Raw genomic sequence first — 24,038 nt, 5'->3', positions numbered from 1 at the left:
CTAAGCAATTGGGCCCAGATCTTTAGGGACTGGGGACGGCTTCTTAGAGGAATAAACATCTAAGCTAACACTGGAATGTGGACGAGTCAGCCCGGAGAGGGAAGGCACAGGTAGAGTAGGAAGAGGGAACAGGGCAAGCAAAGACCAGGGAGAAATGAGACTGTGCTGTGTTCCGCAGGCTTCCATGGATCCGTGTGGCTGGGCACCAGGACATGAGCAGGGAGTGGAAAGAGAAAAGGTTGTGAGTTGGTAAGGCCAGTTTCTGGGCCATGTAGGGAACTTGGTCATTGCCCTGATAGCGATAAAGAGCCATTGAGGAGTTTTAAGCAGGAGGAGCTGGGTGGTTAGGGGTCAGGGATTGACGTAATACACCTTAAAGTGATTACAAGCTCTCTGAGAAGCTTGGGCCAGGGGCAGTGGCTCATGCCTACAATCCCAATGCTTTGGGATGGCGAGGCAGGAGGATCTTTTGAGACCAGCCTGGGCAACAAAGTGAGATCCTATCTCTACAAAAAAAATTTTTTTAATTAGCCAGGTGTAGTGACACATGCCTGTAGTCCTAGCTACTAAAGAGGCTGACATGGGAGGATCACTTGAGCCCAGGAATTAAAAGCTGCAATAAGTTGTGGTCCTGCCACTGTACTTCAGCCTGGGTGACAGGGCAAGACCCTACCTCTAATTTAAAAAAAAAAAAGCCTAGTTACTTGACTGCATCCTGGGGATAATTATATGGATCTCTTAGGCTTATAGTGAGGATTAAATGAAGCAATATATAGGGAAGGCACTATAACTACATAACCACACCTAGGTCATGTAGTAGTATGATAGGAGTGTAAGGATTTGTTCACCATTGAAAATCTACATTGAGCCTGAATTCAAGAAATAGTTGATGGGTATCTACTCACCTCATTCCTCCAAACAAACAAACAAAAAGAATTACTAGAACATGGTAGTTACTATATTTTCAAGAAAGTAAACTTTTTCCACCTGGGATTGTTGTGGACTGCGAAGTAATGGCACAGGGAGTCATGGCCAAGTTAGAAGGATTTCTGTGAGATACCCTGTTGGAACCCCTTCGGCTCTTCAAATCTGCTTCAGCTGGAGAAATCTGCAAACCTCCCCCCACCTCCAAGGAGATCCCTGACTATACTTCATTTGCGTGTCTAATTGACAAATTAAGTGTTGAATTGAACTTTGTATGCACTCCAGCTGAGCCAGTTGGAAACTTGGGTGGTCAGGTGGGTCATACTTGTAGCATCTCGACCGTGAATTAGTGTTTACAGACTCTTGGTAAAGTTATTTAGAAGATTTTGTGGCACTCACTACTGAACTTGGTGTCAGTATAAACCACAGAGCAAGGAGAAGTTGTATTTTTCCTGGCTTCTCATAGCGATCTTTCCCTGCTAATTCCACCTTATGATAACAGGCAGATCATTCTTACATTGTTTAGGTAGTTTATATTGCTTACTGCTTTTGTCACCAAGTGACTCTGGGCCTCTGAACTCCTTGAGTTTGTTTCTACTCTGATTTTCCTGGTGCTCCTGATCCTTAGTTAAAGAAACACTGAGGAGCATGATAGGGTAAGCTTCAGGCATTTTCTGTACTTCCCAATGAACATGTTACCTTCACAGCATTAGTAACTAAATCTGTTACAGTTATTTATACAACTAGTAGGTAACTGTCATGCACACCAACGTTTGAAATGCAGATCATTTGTTTTCTATAAGTAGATTTAAAGCAGTTCTATCCTAGGGGTTCAGAAGGATATCCTACAAAAAGATTAGGTTGCTAATCTTTTTTCTTTAAAAAGTAGCAACATTTTTCTTTAAACCCATAAGAAAGAAGAACAACTTTCATAATAAGCCTAAAAGTTTACACTTCTCCCTGAGACCCAGGAAGTGTGTGCCTATGAAGGAATCCCTGAACTGTCCTTGAAAGGTATTTAGCCCGTCTGGCCCAGTTAATTCAATCCATTAAACATGATATTGAGTCTATGACTATAGCAGAAGTCTGTTTTCTGGTTCCTTAACTCTCCTGTGAGTCTTGCCAGCCAGGCTTCCGGCTGTGTGAATGTTTCTCGAGCAGTCTGAATGAGATGGTGGGTCGTCCCAGGCCACTGTTGGGAAAACAACTCAGTCTTTTCCTATTGATGGTGCCTTAATGGCATTCTTGGTATTATGAACATTAAATGAGATCGTGAGTTGAAAGCTCCTAGCAGAGTGCCTGGAGTACTCCATGAATGTGGCTTTTCCTTGACTTTCCAGCCTCAGGCTTTATATTCATAGTTTGCTATGGAAGGGAAGGTGTAGAGTCAGCAAATTTGGAAATTTGAGAAGGAAGCTGGAGTGAGGGCTCTTGGCCTAAAGCCAAACTCGTTGGCCTTCCTTCTTTATACCCGCGATGTCCTTCTTGAGTTCTGAAGTGGTGATGGTAAACTAAAATAGCAGAGAGCAACAGATTAGATAACTGACATTTCTCTCATGCTGATTTGATCATGTAAACTACCATTACTGTGGAAGTCTGAAGCCACAGCAGCTGCCCTCAGCACTGCCCCTTAGCTTCTGCCTAAGCCTTTCCTGTCCTGAAGCCCAGCCTCTCCCTCCTTTTATTTTTAAGCTCTTAATAGTCTGCGGTTGGTGGAAGGGACCTTACCATCTTCAGAGAATCAGTGATGGATTTTATTTGCAAGCAGTGAGCAGTGTCCTTGTTAAATGTCCATTGTTTCTGGCCCTAGTAAAATGCACTGTAGCTTTGTGCTCTTTGGATGGGGGTGGGGCAACAGCGCATCACTGTGGCTGTGACTGCCCACTTCGTTGGGTACCCAAGACAACAAGAGAAAGGAACATTATTATACATTAAACTCAGTGGAGCTAAAACCCTAAGGATCTCGATGTCACTTTAACTTTCAAGTGAAATTACTTGCCTGGCAGCTCTCAGCAGAATGACCTATTTTCATGATCAGATTCCTACTCGTTTTACCATATGCTGTATAGTTTTTGGAGCTCCTGGGTGGATCTGGAGTATAATCGCATAAAAATAAAAATAAGTAGTGTCCTATACCCCTTAATGCTCCCCAGATTTTCTCTCCAGAGCCAGAGGGGTAAGAGTCTGATGCTTCAGCCTATCACCTGAAGCATGCTTCCTTTATACTGTGAATGCAGTGTAGACAGCAGAGGTCCCTTCAACCACAGTCACAAACGAATGTCATCACCAGCCATGACAGTCCTAGAACCTCTTCGTATGTGGGCTTAGGAAGGCAGTCAAGTCAGGTTAGAGGATTTGAGTTGTGTTCGTATTACATTGTTTTTTAAAATACATGATCACCCATTTTTACTGTTGGGAAGCAAAAGAGAGGCTGTGAATTGGTATTTGGCAGGAAGTGGGGTGGTGTCATCTGGGGGAACAGTGATCCCCTTAACCTAGTTTTAGATTTCTACCTCGTGTCTTTTGGGCTAAAATCAAAACGTAGTGCTAAGTAGAGATTCTTTTTTCCATTTTTCAGGATCTTTGGAAGCTCCCCAAGTTATTTTCGCCAGATCCAAACCCCTACCCACACAATCTGGAGCCCTTGCTACAGTTATAGGACAGAGAAAATCAAAGTCGGTGAAGGCAGGGCCAATTTAAGGTAACAGTAAGAATAAGAGCATATTTTTATCATTGTCACTTGCTGACTTTATACTACAGCAAGAGATTTAGTAGCTACCAAAAGAAGTTCTAGCTTCTCAAAATGACAGTGAAGTTGGGCCTCGGAAGGACGCTCCAAAACTGCGGGTCAAAGTTGAGCCCCAAATAGCCTGCTCCTATAACGGTCTACCAGTAGGTGGCACTGTGGCAGTAAGAACTTTCTCTACTATTACTAGAGGCTTTTGTTTAAAAATATGAGGATTTTGAGACAAATCAAAGAAAGAAACTAAAACCATAATTGAGTTGTCACAGACAAATTATAACATAATACATAGGAAAACATATTTGAAGGTCAAGTTGCAGTAGTTTCAAAAGAGAATGAATATTATTAAAGAAGGCTTTTAGACTAGAGTTTATAAATTGGACTTTCAGATTATGGGAGGCAGGGAGGGAACAATTTTCTTTTTAATTTTGGTGAGGTTGATAAATCAATTGTGTTTTTGCTGAGTTACTTGAATAAACATACGCTATAATTAGCAGCAAAACAAACTATAAACCTCATCCTCCATCCAGCTAAAACAAGCTCATACATTGAAGTATGGTCTAACTGGATTTTGTGAAGCTGTTTCCACAGTTCACCAATACTGCCCTCAGTATTTTGTTCCCAGCCGTGGCCTTCAAAATTTTCCAGAAAATTCTGTGAAACTTCAAGGCTTTGGTAATTCCTTTTATCTTTGCTCTTCCCTACACACTAAAGCATTAACGGCACACCTGCTATGAGCCTAATACTCTTCTTATCTCTGGGGGAATATTTATAAACTTATTTGAGAAGCATTATTCATCAGAATACCCCAGGAGTGCAAAAGAGAGAGGAAAATTATTTACCCACCACAGGATTCATTTACATTGGACCAGCAAGCTTCAAATATCTTTCCCTAGCCCATCTAAACTCTTTCCAGAAAGGAATGAGAAGAGAGAAGGGAACACAAAATCCATGGCTTGGTCATCTACCAAAATGTACCAGAGAAACTGAAAACAACCAGAGTTCTGTTGGTAATCCTTAGCCAGTGGTCCTTTAATTCTGATACGAAGAAGTCTGTCCAATGAGGAACAACGAATAAAATATAGAAGACTAAAGCAAGAAGGTCAGTATTTCCCTCAGGAGACTGGCAGCCAGAAGAATGAATGTGACATCAAGCTCCAAACTAAACTGATGGCCTGCCAAGAAGTACTCATGTCCATCCGCTTCTAGGACTGTGATACTTGGACCTGCCACAGTTATAATATCACTTTCCTTGAACCTCGTTCATTAGTATCCTTTACAATCCACCCTGAACATTACATCGTAAAATGGGACCATCAGCAAAAGAAGCCTTGGGAAAGAGCCCGTTTCTCAACATTTTGATCTGTGTTGCAGATACAGCCCTGCCGAGCCTGAGCTGTGTATAAGCTCGGGATGGCTGATGCTGTGCTTCGTGATTAGCCGAGGCAGTGAGACAGCATGCCAAGTGTGTATGGACGAAGAGGACAAAGCGGGTCAGAGGGTCTCAGAAGTCCTGCTCCTATGGTACGCCGTCACTGCTGGGAAGCTGCAGAGGCAGGCCCATCAGCCTGGCACGTGCCCATGGTTAGAGGAATTAGGTAGTTTACAAAGTGAAAAGGCAGAACCCCACAGGCCTCAGCCCATCACCTGAAGCATGCGTTCTTTTTATTGTGAATGCATTGTAGACAGCAGAGGTCCCTTCAACCACAGTCACAAACAAATGTCATCACCAGCCGTGATAGTCCTAGAACCTCTTCATATGTGGGCTTAGGAAGAAAGTCAAGTTAGGTTAGAGAATTTGAGTTGTGTTTGCATTACGTGTTTTGTAAAACTGAGAAAAGCATCAGTTGTCCTTACCAGGAGGGAGCTGGGCTGAAGGATATTAGGCGCAACGCCTGTGTATGAGCCCTGTATGCTGCCCAAGCCAAGTGTCTTATTTACCTACATTGTTCTTTGTTTTCTTAGATTCTGTATGTGTCTGTTCATCAGAGGGCCAATTATATTAACTTTATTTTCTTATTTTCTGTATTTTCTTGAGACAGGGTCTTGCTCTGTTGCCCAGGCTGGAGTGCAGTGGCGTGATCACAGTTCACTGTAATCTCCACCTCTTGGGGTCAAGTGATCCTCCCACCTCAGCCTCCTGAGTAGCTGAGACTACAGGCATGTGCCACAATGCCCAGCTAATTTTTCATATCTTTAGTAGAGATGGGGTTTTGCCATATTGCCCAGGCTGGTCTCGAACCCCTGAGCCTCAAGCAATTCACCTGCCTCAGCCTCCCAAAGTGCTGGTATTACAGGCATGAACCACTGCACCTGGACATTTTCTGTATTCTCTGTGCTCTGGCATTTGGGGTCCTTGTAGACCCAGGGGAGAGAGTGCCTTTCACAGGGCTAATTAAGTTCTAAATGTAATAACAACTTGTCCATGAGCACACCTTTTATATGCAGACCAACCAGTTCCGAGTATCTGCTCCCAACCTCCATATCAAACTTTCACACACCAACCCAAAAATTCCCCTGCCCTAAATCATCTCAGGGCCAGACAACTAGATACCATCCCTGTATCCCAAAGCCCCCTGGAATTATCCAAACTAGCCAATCCAGCCAATCCAAAGCTGTTTAATTGCCCTGCCTTGCTTTTTCTGTGGAAACCTCAGCATAAGGTTCTGACCTAGACTTTGACCCCACTGCTGTCTCTGTCTTCTGCCTCCAGACGGACATTAGTACGTTCACTAGACCCTTCTTAGTGTGCAGTGACCCCCTCCCTGGGAGCTGTGAGAATAAACAATACCTTTCTTCCAAGCCTTGATTTTGTTTTCCTATTGCGACCATGCCAACTTTACCATACCATATCCAACATGTACATTCTTAGAACAAACGCCAAGAGGATAAATATCTTTAACTTGTGATACAAGGAACCAGAAAGAAACATGAATAAGGTTTATATCACCCAGTTCTAAGCAACTGGGGATACCACTTCGTATGTAGCCTGTATTACACAAATGATGTTTTAACAGTATGTGTTTTGGTAACAATGACCTGACCGTAGCCACACAAGAAAGACGTGGATCTATCTACATGACAAAAATCACCTGGCTTTGAGCCATCGAAGTGCATGCTTTCCTGTCCTGAGGCCTCTTTCATTTCATTTAATAACTGTGCCTACATTCAGAAACAAAACTCAAGTGTAGCTGAACAGCCTGGTTGGAAGTGAGGAAAAAGACAGCCTGACTTTTAGTTTGGGAGAAGGAATAGGAGTACTTTTAAGAATCTGTCCAAAAGGGGTTCATTGGCCTTAAAACCAGAGAACTCCCATTTCTGAAATGGATTAAGAAATAGGCTACTGAGGGAGATAACATCTGAAAATTGGTATTTTCTCTTGCTGAAATGGCAAAATCCCAAGAGAGGAGTGATGATTCTTCAGTTGTTAACAATTACCACTTTGTTATAGAGAAACACGGTGAGTGCAGTGGCCCCTTTCTCAAATTACACTGATGTTACAGAAACACATACACCTCCTGGAAAAAATGTCTGGCAGCCTGGATTGTTAGAGTTTACCCACCCCTGTGTCTTGTTGCAGAGTTGTGTGGTCCTATGTAATATCCACGTACTTTGGGTGGAAGAAGATCGGGTCTGTTCTTGCAGTTGACTGGGCAAGTAACCAGCAGAAGGCTGCCTTTCTTTCTGTCTTTATACATATCACATCAGGTTATCCATCTGTTCGCTGTGGTTATCCATCCTGTGAACCCACACACCTTGCTGCTAGTTTCAGTGGGATGCTTGTCACAGCCTTTGCTTTACTGTCCTTATATCCTCAGGGCGTAATTGCTCCTGAAAGTTCTAAAGAAGAAGATGAAGTGCTAAAGCCACGCCTGTCTTTGGAAAAAGCAAGCTTTTCACATGGAAATATTTACAACTCTGCTTCTCTGATGTAGAGTTTGAACCAGGTCTCCAAAAGTGTAGGTAGATAATAGCAGGACTTGGAGAACAATGACTTGAAGTATATTGCCCTGTTGACATAGGTGGTATTGATTTTTATCCTTTATTCTTTCATATTGTGATTATAAAGAAAAAGATTCTCTGAAGTCCTCACGATGAAGAGCATCACGAAAACTAAAACAGTAGTCTCTTACACTTCTTTGTTCTCTTCTTTTGAACATACAGATATTTCCAGTTTGTACCATAGGTGTCAAGTTCTCTTAAAACTTGAATCCAGCCGGGCGCGGTAGCTCGAGCCTGTAATCCCAGCACTTTGGGAGGCCGAGGCAGGTGGATCACGAGGTCGAGAGATCGAGACCATACTGGTCAGCATGGTGAAACCCCGTCTCTACTAAAAATACAAAACATTAGCTGGGCATGGTGGCACGTGCCTGTAATCCCAGCTACTCAGGAGGTTGAGGCAGGATTGCCTGAATCCAGGAGGCGGAGGTTGTGGTGAGCCGAGATGGTGCCATTGCACTCCAGCCTGGGTAACAAGAGCGAAACTCCGTCTCAAAAAAAAAAAAAAAAAAAAAAAAAAACTTGAATCCAAGTTACGCAGAGTTGTTTTTTTTGTGGGGAGAGGGAGGTGTTTTTGTGTTTTTGAGTCAGAGTCTCGCCCTGTTGCCCAGACTGGAGTGTAGTGGTGTGATCTCGACTCCCTGCAACCTCCGCCTCCCAGAGCCTTAGCCTCCTGAGTAGCTGGGATTACTGGCATGCACCACTATGCACAGCTAAGTTTTTTTTGCATTTTTAGTAGAGACAGGGTTTCACCGTGTTGGCCAGGCTGGTCTCGAACTCCTGACCTCAAGCGATCTGCTCACCTTGGCCCCCCAAAGTGCTGGGATTACAGGTGTGAGTCACTGCGCCTGGCTTGCTAATGCAGTTATTTGATACTAGAGAGGAGTAGCTTGAATGGGTGGACTTTGCTTAGCTATAGTAAAACATAGACTGTATCCTCATTATAAAATGGAGAAAGAAGTTAGGAAACCAGCCTGATCTCAAGACGATGAGGTGAAGAAAAAGACAGCTGCTTAGAAGTTGCTATGGTAGTGGTATATATTGGTTTGGTGTTAGAAGAATCACTTTTTCTTCTTTCTTTTTTTTTTTTTTTTTTTTTTTTGAGACTGAATTTTGCTCTTGTTGCCCAGGCTAGAGTGCAATGGCATGATCTCAGCTCACTGCAACCTCCACCTCCTGGGTTCACATGATTCTCCTGCCTTCACCTCCCAAGTAGCCAGGATTACAGGCACCCGCCATGACGCCCGGCTAATTTTTTGTATTTTTAGTAGAAACAGGGTTTCTCCATGATGACCAAGCTGGTCCGGAACTCCTGACCTCAAGTGATCTGCCCGCCTTGGCCTCCCAAAGTGCTGGGATTACAGGAGTGAGCCACTATCCCCGGCCAAATCACTCTTTTTTTAATACCTAATGGACTGAAAAGTGAGTTTGAGGTTTTTTTCTTCCCCTTTTATTTATTTGTTATTTGTTTCCCAGGGAAATTAAGACTTGTGATAAGCCCAAATGAAGATATTTTGGAATTTGACAAGAGAGTTTTTTAACTTATGCCTGAGCTTCAAATTGTATTAGGCAATGAATTGTTGATAGTTTTTTATCAGATATTGGAATATGGAATTTTCAAAAACACGACTCAGAAAAATGACCACTCATAGGCCTTCTGTTTTCTATTGATTCACCCTTTTTAGTATTCTCCAAAATAAATCACCATTATGCACCTGTACATGTGCTTACTCTTCTCTTTATACAGAGGATTTGAGTGTCTACAAGAGCCTTTTGATGATCGAGCAGAGAGAGATTCTCAGTTTACCTCTGGAAGGGAAGTTGTTGTATATGAGCACAGGCAGGGATGTCTCAAGAGCCAGACCTCGTGAAAACCTGCAGCCTTGCTGAGAGAATCAGCAGCTTTACTGGCTGAACAGCAACTCCCTTAGCCCAACCCTGTGGCCAGGTCATTTGCTGGCTCCTGGGCAGCCAGCTTCCACTGTTATCTAGGCTGACAGCTCCGCCCTGTTCATGACATGACCTCTCTTTGCAGGATTGTTTCTCTCTCTCTCTCTTTTTACTTTCACATTCAGCTTTCAGAAGACAGAATTGGAATACTTCCCATTCATTCCTCCAGCTAAGTGCCTCTGGTGGGCAGAGCTCTGTCTCTCCCAGGCCTTAGCTGGCCTAAATAAAGTGGGCGGCAGCTGCCTTCCAGACAGATGCCAGCCTAGTACTAGGGCAGCATGACTGTGAAATACAAAGCTGCCAATGTGTGCACGTCTGACCATTTTTTTAAAGATGGGATTGTAACTAGGCAAGTATAGCATGACCTTTTCATGTCTTACACAGGATCTTAAATATAAAACCACATGCAATAAAATAAAATGATAAGATATAAAGGGAAAATCGGGGCCCAAAAACAAGATAATTCCTATTTTTCAAATATAATCCTAAATAAACTTGTTGTCATTGAAGTGAAATTTGGTTCTAAGTCTCCTAATAGCCAGGGCAAACAGGGAAACATGATAGAGTATTTAGTTTTCACTATCAAAAAGAAAGAAATACTCCAGGGAAAGTCAAGGTTTTTCCTAGCATTGATTCTAACAGAAGTATTTTACTCACTTTATGTAGAAGACCCTTAACAAGGTAGTCGTCAACTACTAATGAACTATTAAAAAATAGTAGTAGCTTAGCAGTCCACAAGCCAATAGAGCGATGTGTTTCATAGGCCTACTCCTTGTCATGAACTATACAAAGGTAAAATATTATAGTACACATCAATGAAGACAGTTTTGTGAAGGAACAAAAATAATATAGCCTAAGTCTCTTTGTGGTCTCTGTAATCCAAGGGTAAGATAATGGTTATTTAGAGGATCGGGAGAATTGCATGTGTCTTAGGCAATCTTAAATATAACTTCTCTCAATTGATTGCTTGATAAAAGCTGGTTGTATTCTTAGGCAAGGTTCCAGATACCTGGTCTTTTATCTTACTGTTTGAAGATGCATCTATTAATATATGCTTTGTAAAGCAGGTGGCAGAGGTAACATCTGAAAGCGTTGGCACTGAGCAGTATTCTCAGGCAATCATGTGAGATGTTTATTTTCTGCTCCTTTGCTCACATGCATAGTTTCCTTTGCCTACACGCCATCTCCCCACTTTGTCTCCCTCCCTCCCCAATATGCCTAATTCCTATTTGTCCTCAACCCCTCTTCTCCTGTCCAGCCCTCCCCTGTTTTAGTCTGATTTAGTTGCTTTTGACTGTGCTCCATTAGAACTCTGAGATTACCTCTATCGTGGCTTTTACAACAGTCTAGTATCTTTATGGGTACTTAACTGTTCCCTCTACTAAGCTGTAATTTCCTGGAATGCAAGGATCAGGTCCAAGTGTACTCTGAAACTCTAGGGCCTAGCATAGTGCCCAGCCTGTAGTAGGGGCTTAAGAAATCCCAAATAGGAAAAGAAAACAACAAAAAATAATAAAGTGACAAAATAACCAAAAACAAAAGGAATTCTGATTGAATAGATGAATGAGTAAATTTTCCTATTTCTGCCTCTGTTTATTCTTCTACTGACATTTGGAATAGCTCTCTACATATGCAAATTCTTACTATCCTCAGGCCAGGCTCAGTGACTCACACCTGTAATCCCAGTGCTTTGGGAGGCCGAGGTGGGCAGATCACTGGAAGCCAGGAGTTCAAGACCAGCCTGGCCAACATAGCAAAACTCTGTCTCTACTAAATATACAAAAATTAGCCAGGTGTGGTGGCACATGTCTGTAGTACCAGCTTCTCAGGTGGCTGAAGCAGAAGAATCACCTCAATCCCATGAGGCAGAGGTTGCGGTGAGCAGAGATTGTGCCACTGCACTCTAGCCTGGGCGACAGAGCAAGACTCTGTCTCAAAAAAAAAAAAAAAAAAAAAATTATATCCCTAAAGGGTCCAGTTAAGTTTTCTGTTTTGTTTTGTTTTTGTTTTGAGATGAGTCTCTTTCTCCCACTCATTTATCTTGCTGTTCAAAAAATTCATAGAGACCTACAATTTATATCACAAAGTTTAACAGTTCTTCTGATTTTGTCATCTTTTATCACTACTTACTTTTTGGTTGAATTGTCTCTTCAATAAGACCATAAACTCTTTGAGGACAGAATTATGTTCTGTATGTTTCTTGAATCCCTAGTTTCACCCAAAATGTTTTATTACCTTGTACTGTAGACCCTAAAGGAAAGAATACATACATACGTAAACTTTCTGGAAAACAGTCCATTTCCTCTGTTCTCTTGGATTTAAGTAAAATGCCTGAACTGCACCCTTAAAAATGGTAGGATGGCAACGTTTATATGCATTTTGCCACAATTTTTAAAGAAAGGTTATAGATTGTGTATGTATTTAGGTGTTTTTGTTTTCTTGACTTTGCATTTGAGGAAACTAAGGCTGAGAGAAGTAGCTTGTCCAAGCCACACAGTCAATGGTGGAGCTGAAATTCAAACCCAAGCACTTTTTTTTCCAGAATCTGCTGAACTGCCTCTTCATCTGAAAGCTCTGGGCCCTTTAAGGTGATTTCATTTTATCGGCTTCCTTTCCTAATGGAGCTGAGCAGCTGGTGATCAGGGCCTCCACCTCCCTGTACTGTCTGGTTGTTATCTCAAATGGCTCATTAGGGGGATTCCTGGCAGTAGGTCGGGGGCATATGTAGTTTAGGCTGGCCATTTTTCTATCCAGCCATTTAACTTCCCCTCATTTGGATGGAGCCAGACCTGGAAAGGGGAGGATAGGAGTGAGGTGGGCCTTCTGCCTGTACTCTGCTGGATAGGAGTGATGGTGGGGGTGGCGGTGGTGATCTTTCCCACATGCCTGAACTGCCTTTGAAGGGACAGCAGTTCTGATTGGCAGTGAACACTGATGCAGATTAAGCTCTGCAGCAGAGGGTGGAGCTGAAGTGGGGAGGTCAGAGGTCAGGGAGAAATGAGAGGGCTTGGGAATCACTGGATTAGTTAAGAGAACATTCCTTGCAGGTAACAGAAACTCAGAGAAATCAGTGGCAGGGTAAGTACGGGATTTATTTTTCTCACATGTCAAGAAGTCTGGAGACAGGAGGTCCCGGGCTAGTGCCAATTTTCAGAGACAACTGAGGAGCCAGGCTGCTCTCTTTCTGCTTTACTAACTCTAAAGCATTGGCTTTCATTTTGTTGGTCATAAGACAGTTTCTGTTCCTACTGGTTGTGTCCATGTTCCAGCGAGAAGAGGGGGAAGGGCGAAAGACAGATGCCGGCTCAATCTGTCCCCCTTTCAAAGACACTTTCTTGGAAGCCTAGCAGTTCTAACTACCATATCACTGGCCAGCAGCTCCCTTGCCTACTTCTTCTTAGCGACAGAGGTGTCTAGGGAGGTGGTCTTTTGGCTGAGCACATTGTCTCCCAGTCAGATCTGGGCTGTCTTATTGAGGAAGCAAGGGGTCTGGCTGTTGATGTACATCTACTGGTTTCAATCACAGTACATTTTCTGTCCAGAGACTCCATCCCTTCTGGAGGGAGTTCATCACACTTCTGCAGCCCCTCTATCACCAGCTTCTTGACTGCTGTAAATAGATGTTGCTGCTTGACCCAGAGTTGCCCCAGTTCTGGCTACGAGTACATGGGGTTGGGGGTCCCTATTACCTGGTGGTTACAGTAACACATGAGAGCCCTCATCTTTCTGGAAGTATTTAAAGGTCACCATAAGTGAGGAAGATGGAAAAAACGAGCCATAGAGAAAAAAAAGAACCCTATAAATATACTTATTAAAACCATAAATTTGCTCTAAGTACAATATGAAATTATGATACGCCACATCCATTCACATAAATTACTACTTGATTATCCTTTAGCAGAATAATGACTATGTATACTCTTAAATTATGGGGATTAATATTATTATAACTTTATGATACTGAATTCTGTTCATGAAGGTTGTCTTCCTAAGATTTGCTCACAATACAGCTTCTTAAAACACTGAGACAGGTTATTAATGATTCCTCTTTTGTTTAAAAAAAAAAAAAAAAAAAAAGCTTCCTTATGCTCAGGTCTTTGCTGAGATTCTCCAAAAAGAATAGAACAGGGTCCTGGCAGCTTGAAAAAATCCAAAATCCAAAACAGAAGTTCACTCAGCAGTATTGAGTCAGAGAATTTTGAAAAGGATTTAAATCTAATAGTGAATATAAAACTACAGTAACCAAAACAGTGTGGCATGAGCTAGATGGATGGAGAATGGAATTAAATGTCCAGAAATAAACTCATATATCAAATGGCCAATTGATGATTCAGTGGACTAGTCTTTTCAACAACTGGCACTTGAACAGTTGGTTATCCACATGCAAAATAGTGAAGTTGGACCTCTATCTCGACTCTACACAAATATTAACCAAAAACTGATAAAATACCTCATGAAAGGACTAAAAGTATAAAATTCCTAAAAGAGTACATACGAATAAATCTTCATGTCCTTGGATTAGGTCACACTCTTAGATGTGATACCAAAAATCATAAGCAACAAGAAAATGAGACAGGTTGGACTTTATCAAAAGTTTAAAATTGTGTGCTTCAACGGATATCACCATGAAATGTAAAGGACAAGCCAGGTGCATTGGCTCACACCTGTAATCCCAGCACTTTGGGAGGTCAAGGCAGGTGGATCACCTGAGCTCAGAAGTTTGAGATCTGTCTGGGCAACATATCAAAATCCCATCTCTACTAAAAATATAAAAGTTTGTCAGGCATGTAAGTCCCATGCTACTGGGGAGGCTGAGGGGGGAAGAGTGCTTGAGCCTGGGAAGTGGAGGTTGCAGTGAGCTGAGGTCGCGCCACTGCACTCCAGCCTGGGTGAGAGTGAGATCCTGTCTTAAAAAACAAAAAGAAATGTGAAGGACAGCCCACAGAGTGGCAGAAAATATTTGTGAATCATATATATGGCAAGAGACTTGTATCCAGAATATATGCAGAACTCTTACAGCCCAACAATAAAAAGACAACCCAATTTTTTAAATGGGCAAAGGATTTGAAGAGACACTTCTCCAAAAAAGATCTACAAATGGCCAATGAAAAGACGCATCATTAATCATTAGAGATATACAAATCAAAACCACAGTGAGATGCCACATCACACCCACTAGGATGGCTATAAGCAAAAGACAGGTAATAACAAGTGTTGGTGAGGATGTGGAGAAATGGGAATCCTGGTACACTGCTAATGGAAATGTAAAATGTACAGCTGGTTTAGAAAACAGGTTGGCAGTTCCTCAAATAGTTAAACATAGAGTTACCATATGACCTAACAATTCCACTCCTAAATATATATTCAGGAGAAATGAAAACATATGTCCACATAAATGTTTGTATATGAGTGTTCATAGCAGCATTATTCATAATAGCCAAAATGCGGAAACAACCTAAATGTTAGCCAGAAAATGGAGTGATGAGGAAAATGCAGTGTGTATATACAGATTGCCCAGGGCTGGGGGGCAGCAGGGAAACAGCGAATGACTGCTAAAGGGCATTGGCTTTCTTTCTGGAGTAATGAAAATATTCTGAAATGAGACTGTGGGAATGTACTCCGTTTTGTTTTTGTTTGTGATTTTTGTGGGTACATAGTAGGTGTATATATAGGGTACATGAGATGTTTTGATACAGGCATGCAGTGTGAAACACATCACGGAGAATGGGGTATCCATCTTCTCAAGCATTTATCATTTGAGTTGCAAACAATCGAATTACACTGTTTTAAAACAATTAAGTTACTAACTGTAACCACCCTATTGTGCTATCAAATAGTATGTCTTACTCATTCTATTTATTTTGTACCCATTAACCATCTCCCCATTTTGTGTATACAGTAAAAACCACTGAACTATAGACTTTAAATGAGTGAATTTTATTAATATGTGAAATATCTCAATCAATCTGAAAGAACTAATAGTTAATATTTAGAAGGTTAAAAAAAAAGAAAAAAAGGCCCTTCAATGTAAGCAAATTGTTTTCACATCTTAAGACGGCCGGATTGTTCATCAGTACTTTTTTAGTGTGTCCTATTCATTCGTCCAACAAATAATTTGACTGCCTCCTGTGTGTGAAGTGTGCTCTAAGACCTTAGGCAGAAAGATGTCAGGGCCCTGCTTTGCCCCTAGTGTTTTACCCTCCCGGAGAAGATGATGTGCTAGGGGACAGCAGCTGTCCCTGGGCCTGGCTCACTCTCTTTTTCCCTGTTTGGAAAGGTGTCAGGCTCCCGGGTATTTCTGTTGCTTTCGTCAGCACAGAGCAAGGAGGATCTTGACTATAGTTTCACAGCCTTAAGCTTCACCTCATGCTTCAAATCCACAAACAAGCAGCTGAGAATGGGGCTAGCTGTGCCACCAATTGCTTCTCTCCCATTGTTAATCCCTTTAATTCTGCTGTTCCTAGGTACCTCTCCCTGACACCATCCTGCTGCCTGCTTGTGATGTGATTGAACAAGTGGTTTAGACTTTGAAAGGTGATTCTTAGAGATACCTCAAGTGACCCAGCCCCTGGCTTGCTGGGATGCTCTTGGTGTTCATTTCCATGGAGCACCAGAGATTGTAGGCGAACCCTTTCCAGCCAAGCCCAATTTACAAAGGAGGTAACTGCTACTGACCCCCTCTGAGATCCTCGCCTAGCTGCCAGGGTCATTAGGGAAAGCAGCTTTTCATTGCTTAGCGAAGATAGTGAGAAAGCTCCGGTCCTTTTTGACTTGTACAGAAGTTTATGTCCCGATACCTGAGTTATTTAAATTACAGCACAGCTAGCTCTGTGATGAATCAATGCCAAAAACATACATATATACAGATATATATATTGATACATCTATATATATCTCTCACTATATTTCTGCTTTGCTCTGTCATTTCCTTGTCAAAATATCATTTTATTTTAAAATTCATCCGTCTCTTTCACAAACCTCAGCTTTTATGGCAAAACACACAGACACGCACTGAGCCACTTTTCAGCTTATGTGTACTCTTTTCAGAGAGCATTAGAATTAAACTAATTAGAATTCCTCCTTTCCTCCCCCGAGATTGATGTATTTCTCAGTATTCTATGATGCTCATTATACAAAAGAATGACTACTTCCTAATGGCTTGTGGACAGAGAAAGCCAGATGTGTGCTGGGGGTAAAAGGGAGTGTTAGAGCATTAACCTGCCATTATTGTCATGCCATCCTGGTGATCGCAGGGCCCAAGGAAAGCCTCTTCTGTCCTGAGCTCTCCCCTTAGTTGCTGTAGGAAGGGGAGTAGCAGGAAATGGAATCTGCCCTGGTCATGGGATTTTTTGAAAGAAACAAGGCATGATCTGATGGAGAGCAGGTTAATCCTGCTATTTCATTTCCCCTTCAGAAAGGGCGGGGGCAGGATTGTGATATGAAGTATTTAGTTTCACATCTGTTCCAGGAATTATCCTCGGCATAAATCCATTTTTCTTTTAAGCATAGTAAAGCATCCCAGGGAGCTCCTCCTCCTGCCCACCCTCCCCACCCTCACAGTTCATTTCGTGGCCACAAAGCAGCTGAGACTCCCAGAGAGATCATCTTGTCATTGCTGCACAAGGAGGGAATCTCTGAGTCTTAGAAGTCAGAATATCTGTGGATCAGTGGTATCAATTTTGTGTACTGCTTTCCACTAAGTGTTTAGAATAAAAATAATTAGCATAGGAGCAGTGTAGTATAATGAAAAGCACTCTCAATTTAAAATCAGAACTGCTTCTCATCTCAGCTTTGTTACCATTTGTGTTAATTTGGGCAAGTCACCAAACCTTTTTCCCAAGATGTGGGAAAGAGGTGCTCATCATTTCCCAGAATGTGTCCACAAAATACAAGTCTTCACAGTCAAATAAGTTTGACTCTGCCGCTTCTTAGAGGTGTAATATATTTGCATATTAAAGACTCTAAAGAGCCTTTCACTAAAGATACCTATTTTTAATTCAGCATTTCTTAAGTGTATCTGACCTGGAACTATTTTTCCTATAATCCTGATTAGTATCTTGACCTTTTGAGAAAGAATGTTCAAGTCCAAAGTGCTGGTAATCTCTATAATCTGTCACATGTCATGGTTACCAAACTCAATTTAAAGTAACTTTTCAACTTTCAAATCTCATTATTGGAAAAAAGAAAATTTTATATATGGCAAGGGGACTTCGAATTTAAAAAACTGCACTTAAGCACCAAAGCAATTATGCAGACAGACTTGTAACTGGAGTTGCAACAGAGCTTCCGTAGACATCTGTTTTCTGTTCCCACCTTTCAGATGTTTGGTGTTCTCCTGCGGCCTTGCTTGTGTCATCTGTTACTTATTCTGTGAATAACTAATTATGCTCAGCACAATACGAGCTGCATGTAAAGAATAACAAATCCAAAGGTCCTAATCTATACATCAGAGAATGAACACATACAAGGAAAAACAGTACGTCAAATTTTAGAGTAAGGCAAAAGAATGATCACAAATTCATATGTTGACAAATATTAGCACAGGTCGAGTGTACCTAATCCAAAAATGCAAAATCTGAAACGCTCCAAAATCCAAAGCTTCTTGAGTGCCACCAATGTGACACTCATAGGAAATGCCCATTGGAGCATTTTGGATTTTGGATTTTCAGATTAGAGATGTTCAACTGGTCAGTATAATGCAAATATTCTAAAATCTGAAAAAATTCAAAATCCAAAACACTTCTAGTCACAAGCATTTTGAATAAAGGATCCTCAGCCTGTATAGTTAATTAAATATCTACTGAAGTTTCTTGCAGAGAACAAGATATTCAAGGAACAAGTGGATCAGGGGTCAAATGGGAGATAAGTGAGGGGGGAAAATGCCAAAATAGAATGAGGCAAAGAAAGTGCTTTAATGGTTCCGAGAGAAAGAATCGATCTCACCTCGTATACATATTGAGGTGAAGATTAAGTTCTAAGATTAACCTTAGCCAGAACCTAACATCATTTGAAAGTATAGCTAATGATAAATCTTTTGAGAAATCAGTAAGGGCAGTTTATTTAGTCACTCAGTTTTAAAAACGTCATCCGTATATTTAGAGTGTCGGTCTTTAACAACACTGAGTTTTTGGGAATGTTGGCTTTCCCTCTCTACCTCTCTAGCTGTTCCTCCTCCTTTCTGATAAAGCCCCCCATCCTTGCTTACTTGTTAATTTTCATATTATTCTCTAGGATCCTGTCCTTGGTCTGTTCCCATAGTTTCAGCTGACCTCCATCTAGGACAATTCCAAACCTGTTCCTCCAGCCAGGACGGTCACATATGGCTTCAAGGTTGGTTGCGCCCAGCACAATTCTGGGGCACCATACACACCAAACATGGACACAAGTAGCACTTCCCCAGCCCACACTCTTTGGATCCGTGTTCCCCCGCCACCTCTAGACATGTCTCTGGAGGGGCTCATGGACATCTCAGGTGTAACACAACCAGAACTGACCTCATCATCCTCTCAGACACACTCCTTCTCTGTTCCCTCCCGTTCACCTTCATCAGAGGTGTAGCCAGAAACTGAGAGGCATGTGAGCTCCTCCCCTCAGTCCACATATTTGGTTATTATTATTGCACTTTCCCTTTAAATATTTCTCAGTTAACAACTTAAGTCCAATCTCATTCATATCCACTGCCTTGATTCAGACACATAACACTTTGTTTGAATTACTGCAGTGTTTTCTAGACTGATCTCTTCATCCTAAGTTGTATCCTGCCTTTAACCTACTGCTCTCGAAGTGATCTTTTAGAAACAATTATGAGTGTGATGCTTCCCCACTAAAAAGTCTTCAGAAGTTCCTTTTAAAGTGCAAACTCCTTAAGTGGGTTGCCAAAACATCATGGTTTGCTCTTTAAAGACCACTCCCCAACCACTCCGTCAACACCTAGGTTTAAATTCCAGTCATCCCAAACTTCTGTACCATTGCACAAGATGCTTTCACTTCCTAGAAATCCCATCTCTTACTATCAACTCCTATAGGACCCTTTACTTCCATTGTAATAGAATTTGCTAAAATATTTTATTTTACTTATTTGGCCTCTACCACTAGATTATTAACTCCCAAAAGGATTGGGAATTGCATCATTTACCTCTGTAGCACCAGTGCTTTTCATAGTACTGGGCAAACAGTAGGTATTCAATACATAAATGTGGGATAAAAGATAAATTTCTGTTGCTATTATAAGGTTTAGCATTCACTGAATAAGTCGCTGTACAGTGGGAAGATCAGCTATGCAATATTCATACCTGTTAATTATGGATATTTTAATAACTACTTCTTTCTGTCCATTGGACTTTTGAGAGGAAACAGAATCTCCATGTATTTTTGTAATGAATTTTTTGGGGGGAGGGGGGTCTTGGTTGTTTTTTTTGTGTGTGGGTTTTTGTTGTTGTTGATTGTTGTTTATTTTTATGAGATAGAGTCTAGCTCTGTAGCCCAGGCTGGAGTGCAGTGGCGCGATCTCAGCTTACAGCAGCCTCTGCCTCCTGGGTCGCAGTTCAAGCAATTCTGCCTCAGCCTCGCAAGTAGCTAGGATTACAGGCACAAGCCACCATGCCCAGCTAATTTTTGTATTTTTTAGTAGAGATGGGATTTCACCGTGCTGGCCAGTCTGGTCTTGAACCCCTGACCTTGTGATTCGCCTGCCTCAGCCTCCCAAAGTGCTGGAATTACAGGCGTGAGCCACTGCGCCTGGCCTGTAATCAACTTTTTTTCTCATGTTCAGAAACTATTCTACTTCATTTATGCAGAACTTTGGGGTTGGGGGGAACCAAAAACGGGCCCAGAGTGGAGTACCTATCTTTAATAAGCTAAAGGTATTAACTTCACTATACACTGATACAAATCTGTTAGAATCGACTCAGTAGCAAACTAGGGTGTTTATGTCCATACTTATGAACTGCCCATTTTCAGAATGGAGTTTTTTGCTATTTGCCTCTCCTTCTCATTCATCCCAGCAGAGCCCCTATGGGGGAAAAAAAAGATAAAATAGAATGTTAACAGACTTTGTTTTGTTTTGTTTTTATTTTTTATTTTTTGAGACGGAGTTTCGCTCTTGTTACCCAGGCTGGAGTGCAATGGCGCGATCTCGGCTCACCGCAACCTCCGCCTCCTGGGTTCAGGCAATTCTCCTGCCTCAGCCTCCTGAGTAGCTGGGATTACAGGCACGCGCCACCTTGCCCAGCTAGTTTTTTGTATTTTTAGTAGAGACGGGGTTTCACCATGTTGACCAGGATGGTCTCGATCTCTTGACTTCGTGATCCACCGGCCTCGGCCTCCCAAAGTGCTGGGATTACAGGCTTGTGCCACCACGCCCGGCCTTTCTTTTTTATAAATTTTTAACCCATGACTTCAAGGAAGAAAGATGCAAACAACAAATACATAAGGTGAGCTGCTATGGTAGGAAAACCCCGACTTAGCTTCTGTTCCCATTCCTGTCACTTAGTAGCTGTGCACTCTTAAGCAAGTTAATTAACCTCTCTAGACTCAGTCTTGTCACTGTAAAATGGAAATATGTTCATTTAGAAATACTTTTAATGCCTGCTTTGTGTCAGCTGCTTTACTATGCACTCAAGGTAGCTGCCGTACCTTCTTCATGAGGTTGCTGTGAAAGCTAGCTGAGACGCTGCCTGTGGGAGTGTTTTGAGGTTGTTTTTGTTTATTACTATCAAGTGACACCTAGAACAGTCTCAATCTTCAGTCAGCAAAGACTCGCTTACTTTGACAGAAAGGTAAACTGATTCATCTGTAGCAAAGTTTGAAACAAAGAAATATTTGACTTTAACCCCAATTCACAGAAAAGTTCAAGTAGCCCCAATCTTGTTTGCCCAAGCATTCTAGTTAATACAGTTTTTTGTTGACGAGGTGAGGTGGTTATTGTATTATTGTCTACTGCTGCGTAACAAATTTTACCTGAAAACTTAGGCTTAAAACAATAACTGTTCGGCTGGACATAGTGGCTCATGCCTATAATCCCAGCACTTGGGAGGCTAAGATGGGATTGTTTGAGCCCAGGAGTTCCAGACCAGCCTGGACAGCAGAGTGAGACCTCATCTCTACAAAAAAAAAAAAAATTTTTAATGAGTCAGGCATGGTGGCATGTACCTGTAGTCCCAGGTACTGGAGTGGGTGAGGCAGGAAGGTTGCTTGAGCCTTGGAGGTCAAGACTGCAATGAGCCAGATCATACTACTGCACTCCACCCTGGCCGACAGAGTGAGACCCAATCTCAAAAAATAAACAAACAGTGATTATCTCACAGTTCCCATGGATTACACTTCCTAGGTTAACTGGGTGTCTCATGAGGTTACAGTCAGGCTGTCAGCTGGGAACAGTGGTCTCCCTGGAAGAATAAACTGATGGAATCTGCTTCCAACTTGTGGTTGTTGGCAAGCTTCTTTCCACTTGGGCTTCTCTAAGGGCTGCTGTTATGGACTGAATTGTGTCCCACTCAAAATTCATATGTTGAAGCCCTAACCCCCAATACCTCAGAATGTGACTGTATTTAAACATAGCTCCTTTAAAGAGGTGATTAAGTTAAAATGAGGCCATTAGGCAGGGCCCTTCTCCAGTCTTGCCTTTTTACAAGAGGAGGAAATACGGACACACACGGAGACACCAGGTATTTGCACACATAGAGAAAAGACCATGCAAGGACACAGCAAGAAGGCAGCCACCTGCAAGCCAAGGAAGAAACCAAACCAGCCAGCGCATCCATCCTGGGCTTCGAGCCTCTGTAACTGTGAGAAAATGAGTTCCTGTTATTTAAGCTACTTCGTATGTGGCATTTTGTTATGGCAGTCCCAGCAAGCAAATCCAGCTGCCTTATCCCTTGGTGGCTGGCCTCCCCTGAGCAAGAAAGCAGTGAGAGAGTGAGAAAGCCTCATGGCAGGAGCCACAATCTTTTTATAACTGAATCTTGAAAGTAACATCTCGTATTTTCTGCAGTATTCTCTTTGTTAGAAGTGATTCCAGTGTACACGCAAGGGGAGGCGATTACATAAGGGTATGCCTTCCAGGAGGAGGAGTCACAGAGATCATTAGGAGGCTGCCTGCCACACTAGTTTAGGGTTGCTTTTAAATAAGTTAAAGCATTAAGAGATGGACAGATTGGCAACTTTTACATGATACAGTAGTTTCAACCTCACCAAATACACAAGCACTCCAACTGTATCTATAGGCCATACCCTCATTCTGTGAATCTAAGATTGTTATGATCTGTAAGATAAAAACTTTCGACATTTAAGACAAGGTTTTCTGGGGGGGGTGAAGAACATTTTAATGGACTAGATTGAAGAGAAATGGTATTATCAATAAATGCTTAAGTCTAAGTTGAATACGGTGCTTCTCGTCCAGGGTTGCATACCAAGAGGAGGTGAGGGGAAGGAAAGAGGGATAAAGTTTATCTTTAGTTAAAAAGCATGGTCAAACTGTAATATAATCTTATGAGTGAAAAGTGAAAAGAAATTTATAGCTTTCATAAACTGCAGAAGATAAAACTGAAGATAATCTTGGCTGATGGAGCGTAGGTCATAAAAGGCTGAGAAACTGCTCTAATCATTCTCTCATTGCTAAAGGACAAAAATGAGACTGGGTTCAGGGTAGCTGTGCAGTGCACCATAATACCCAGAGAGATTTTACAGCTTAGAACATCCTGTGAAGAGTAAGAAAACAGTTAAAGGGCTGCATGGATTAGTTTGGAAGATAAATATAAAGTACCACTCATATTCTGGATCCTTTAAGAACTAATAGGAAGAAATTCACAGGAGAAGGATTGGGGGTTGTTGAACCCAAGCTTTAGTTCAAAGGATCCAGAGGACATCTGCTTTGTGGTGATAGTGAGCTGACATCTGATTCCTCAGTAGTACACTGAGTTCACAGTAGCTTTAGCCTCTAAAATTGGTAGCATTCTCAGCTTGATTGTCTTATTTTTGTATAACAATCAGAGGCTATGTGGCAAAGCTGTCATTATTCCCAACCAAGGTCAGACTTCCTTTCACCAACAGCCCTCGTTGGTTTCTTGAATGATGCTAATATGAAGGGAAACTCTCCCTTTGCCTTCCCGAGAGCTCTAAGGAGCTGTCACTAGTAACAACATCTCTACATATTCAGCTCCAATAATTGAGCTCCTGCTTCATTGGAACTCTCTCTTGGGTGGGCCTTTAAGAGAGGAAGAAGCTGTTTCCTGTTATCTCCAGGTTGCCTCGTAACAACATGACAGGCTGATTCTAGGATCCATTTCAGTTTCCCATACAACAAGCTGTGAAACTAGAGTCAGACGGATGGGGAGAGGATCCCACAAGACCCACACTAAAAAGATGTTTTGGGATTTGGATATTTCTGTGGATTATCTAAAGAGTTCTCTTGAAAGTAGATGTT

At 41.9% G+C, this 24,038-nt stretch overlaps 1 protein-coding gene across 14 annotated transcripts in view; it reads left to right on the top strand.

Moving 5' to 3' along the window:
• TTLL5 (tubulin tyrosine ligase like 5) overlaps positions 1 to 24,038 on the top strand; it is a 280,545-nt gene that overhangs the window by 239,629 nt on the left and 16,878 nt on the right. For 10 of the 14 annotated variants that reach the window (XM_074392954.1, XM_074392953.1, XM_074392952.1 and 7 more), the window contains one exon: positions 3,503 to 24,038. This exon is cut by the window's right edge and continues 16,878 nt beyond it. The exons of 3 other annotated variants lie outside the window; for them this stretch is intronic. In XM_074392954.1, coding sequence (XP_074249055.1) covers positions 3,503 to 3,624 — 122 coding nt within the window. In that variant the 3' untranslated portion in view covers positions 3,625 to 24,038. The remainder of the gene's footprint in view (positions 1 to 3,502) is intronic. One more of the 14 variants, XM_074392948.1, reaches the window with a different exon arrangement.

Source organism: Saimiri boliviensis, chromosome 2 (genome assembly GCF_048565385.1).
Source record: "Saimiri boliviensis isolate mSaiBol1 chromosome 2, mSaiBol1.pri, whole genome shotgun sequence".
In the NCBI taxonomy this organism is placed as follows: domain Eukaryota; kingdom Metazoa; phylum Chordata; class Mammalia; order Primates; family Cebidae; genus Saimiri; species Saimiri boliviensis.
Note: the sequence above shows the minus strand (reverse complement) of the source record. Positions and strands in the feature narration are given on the sequence as shown.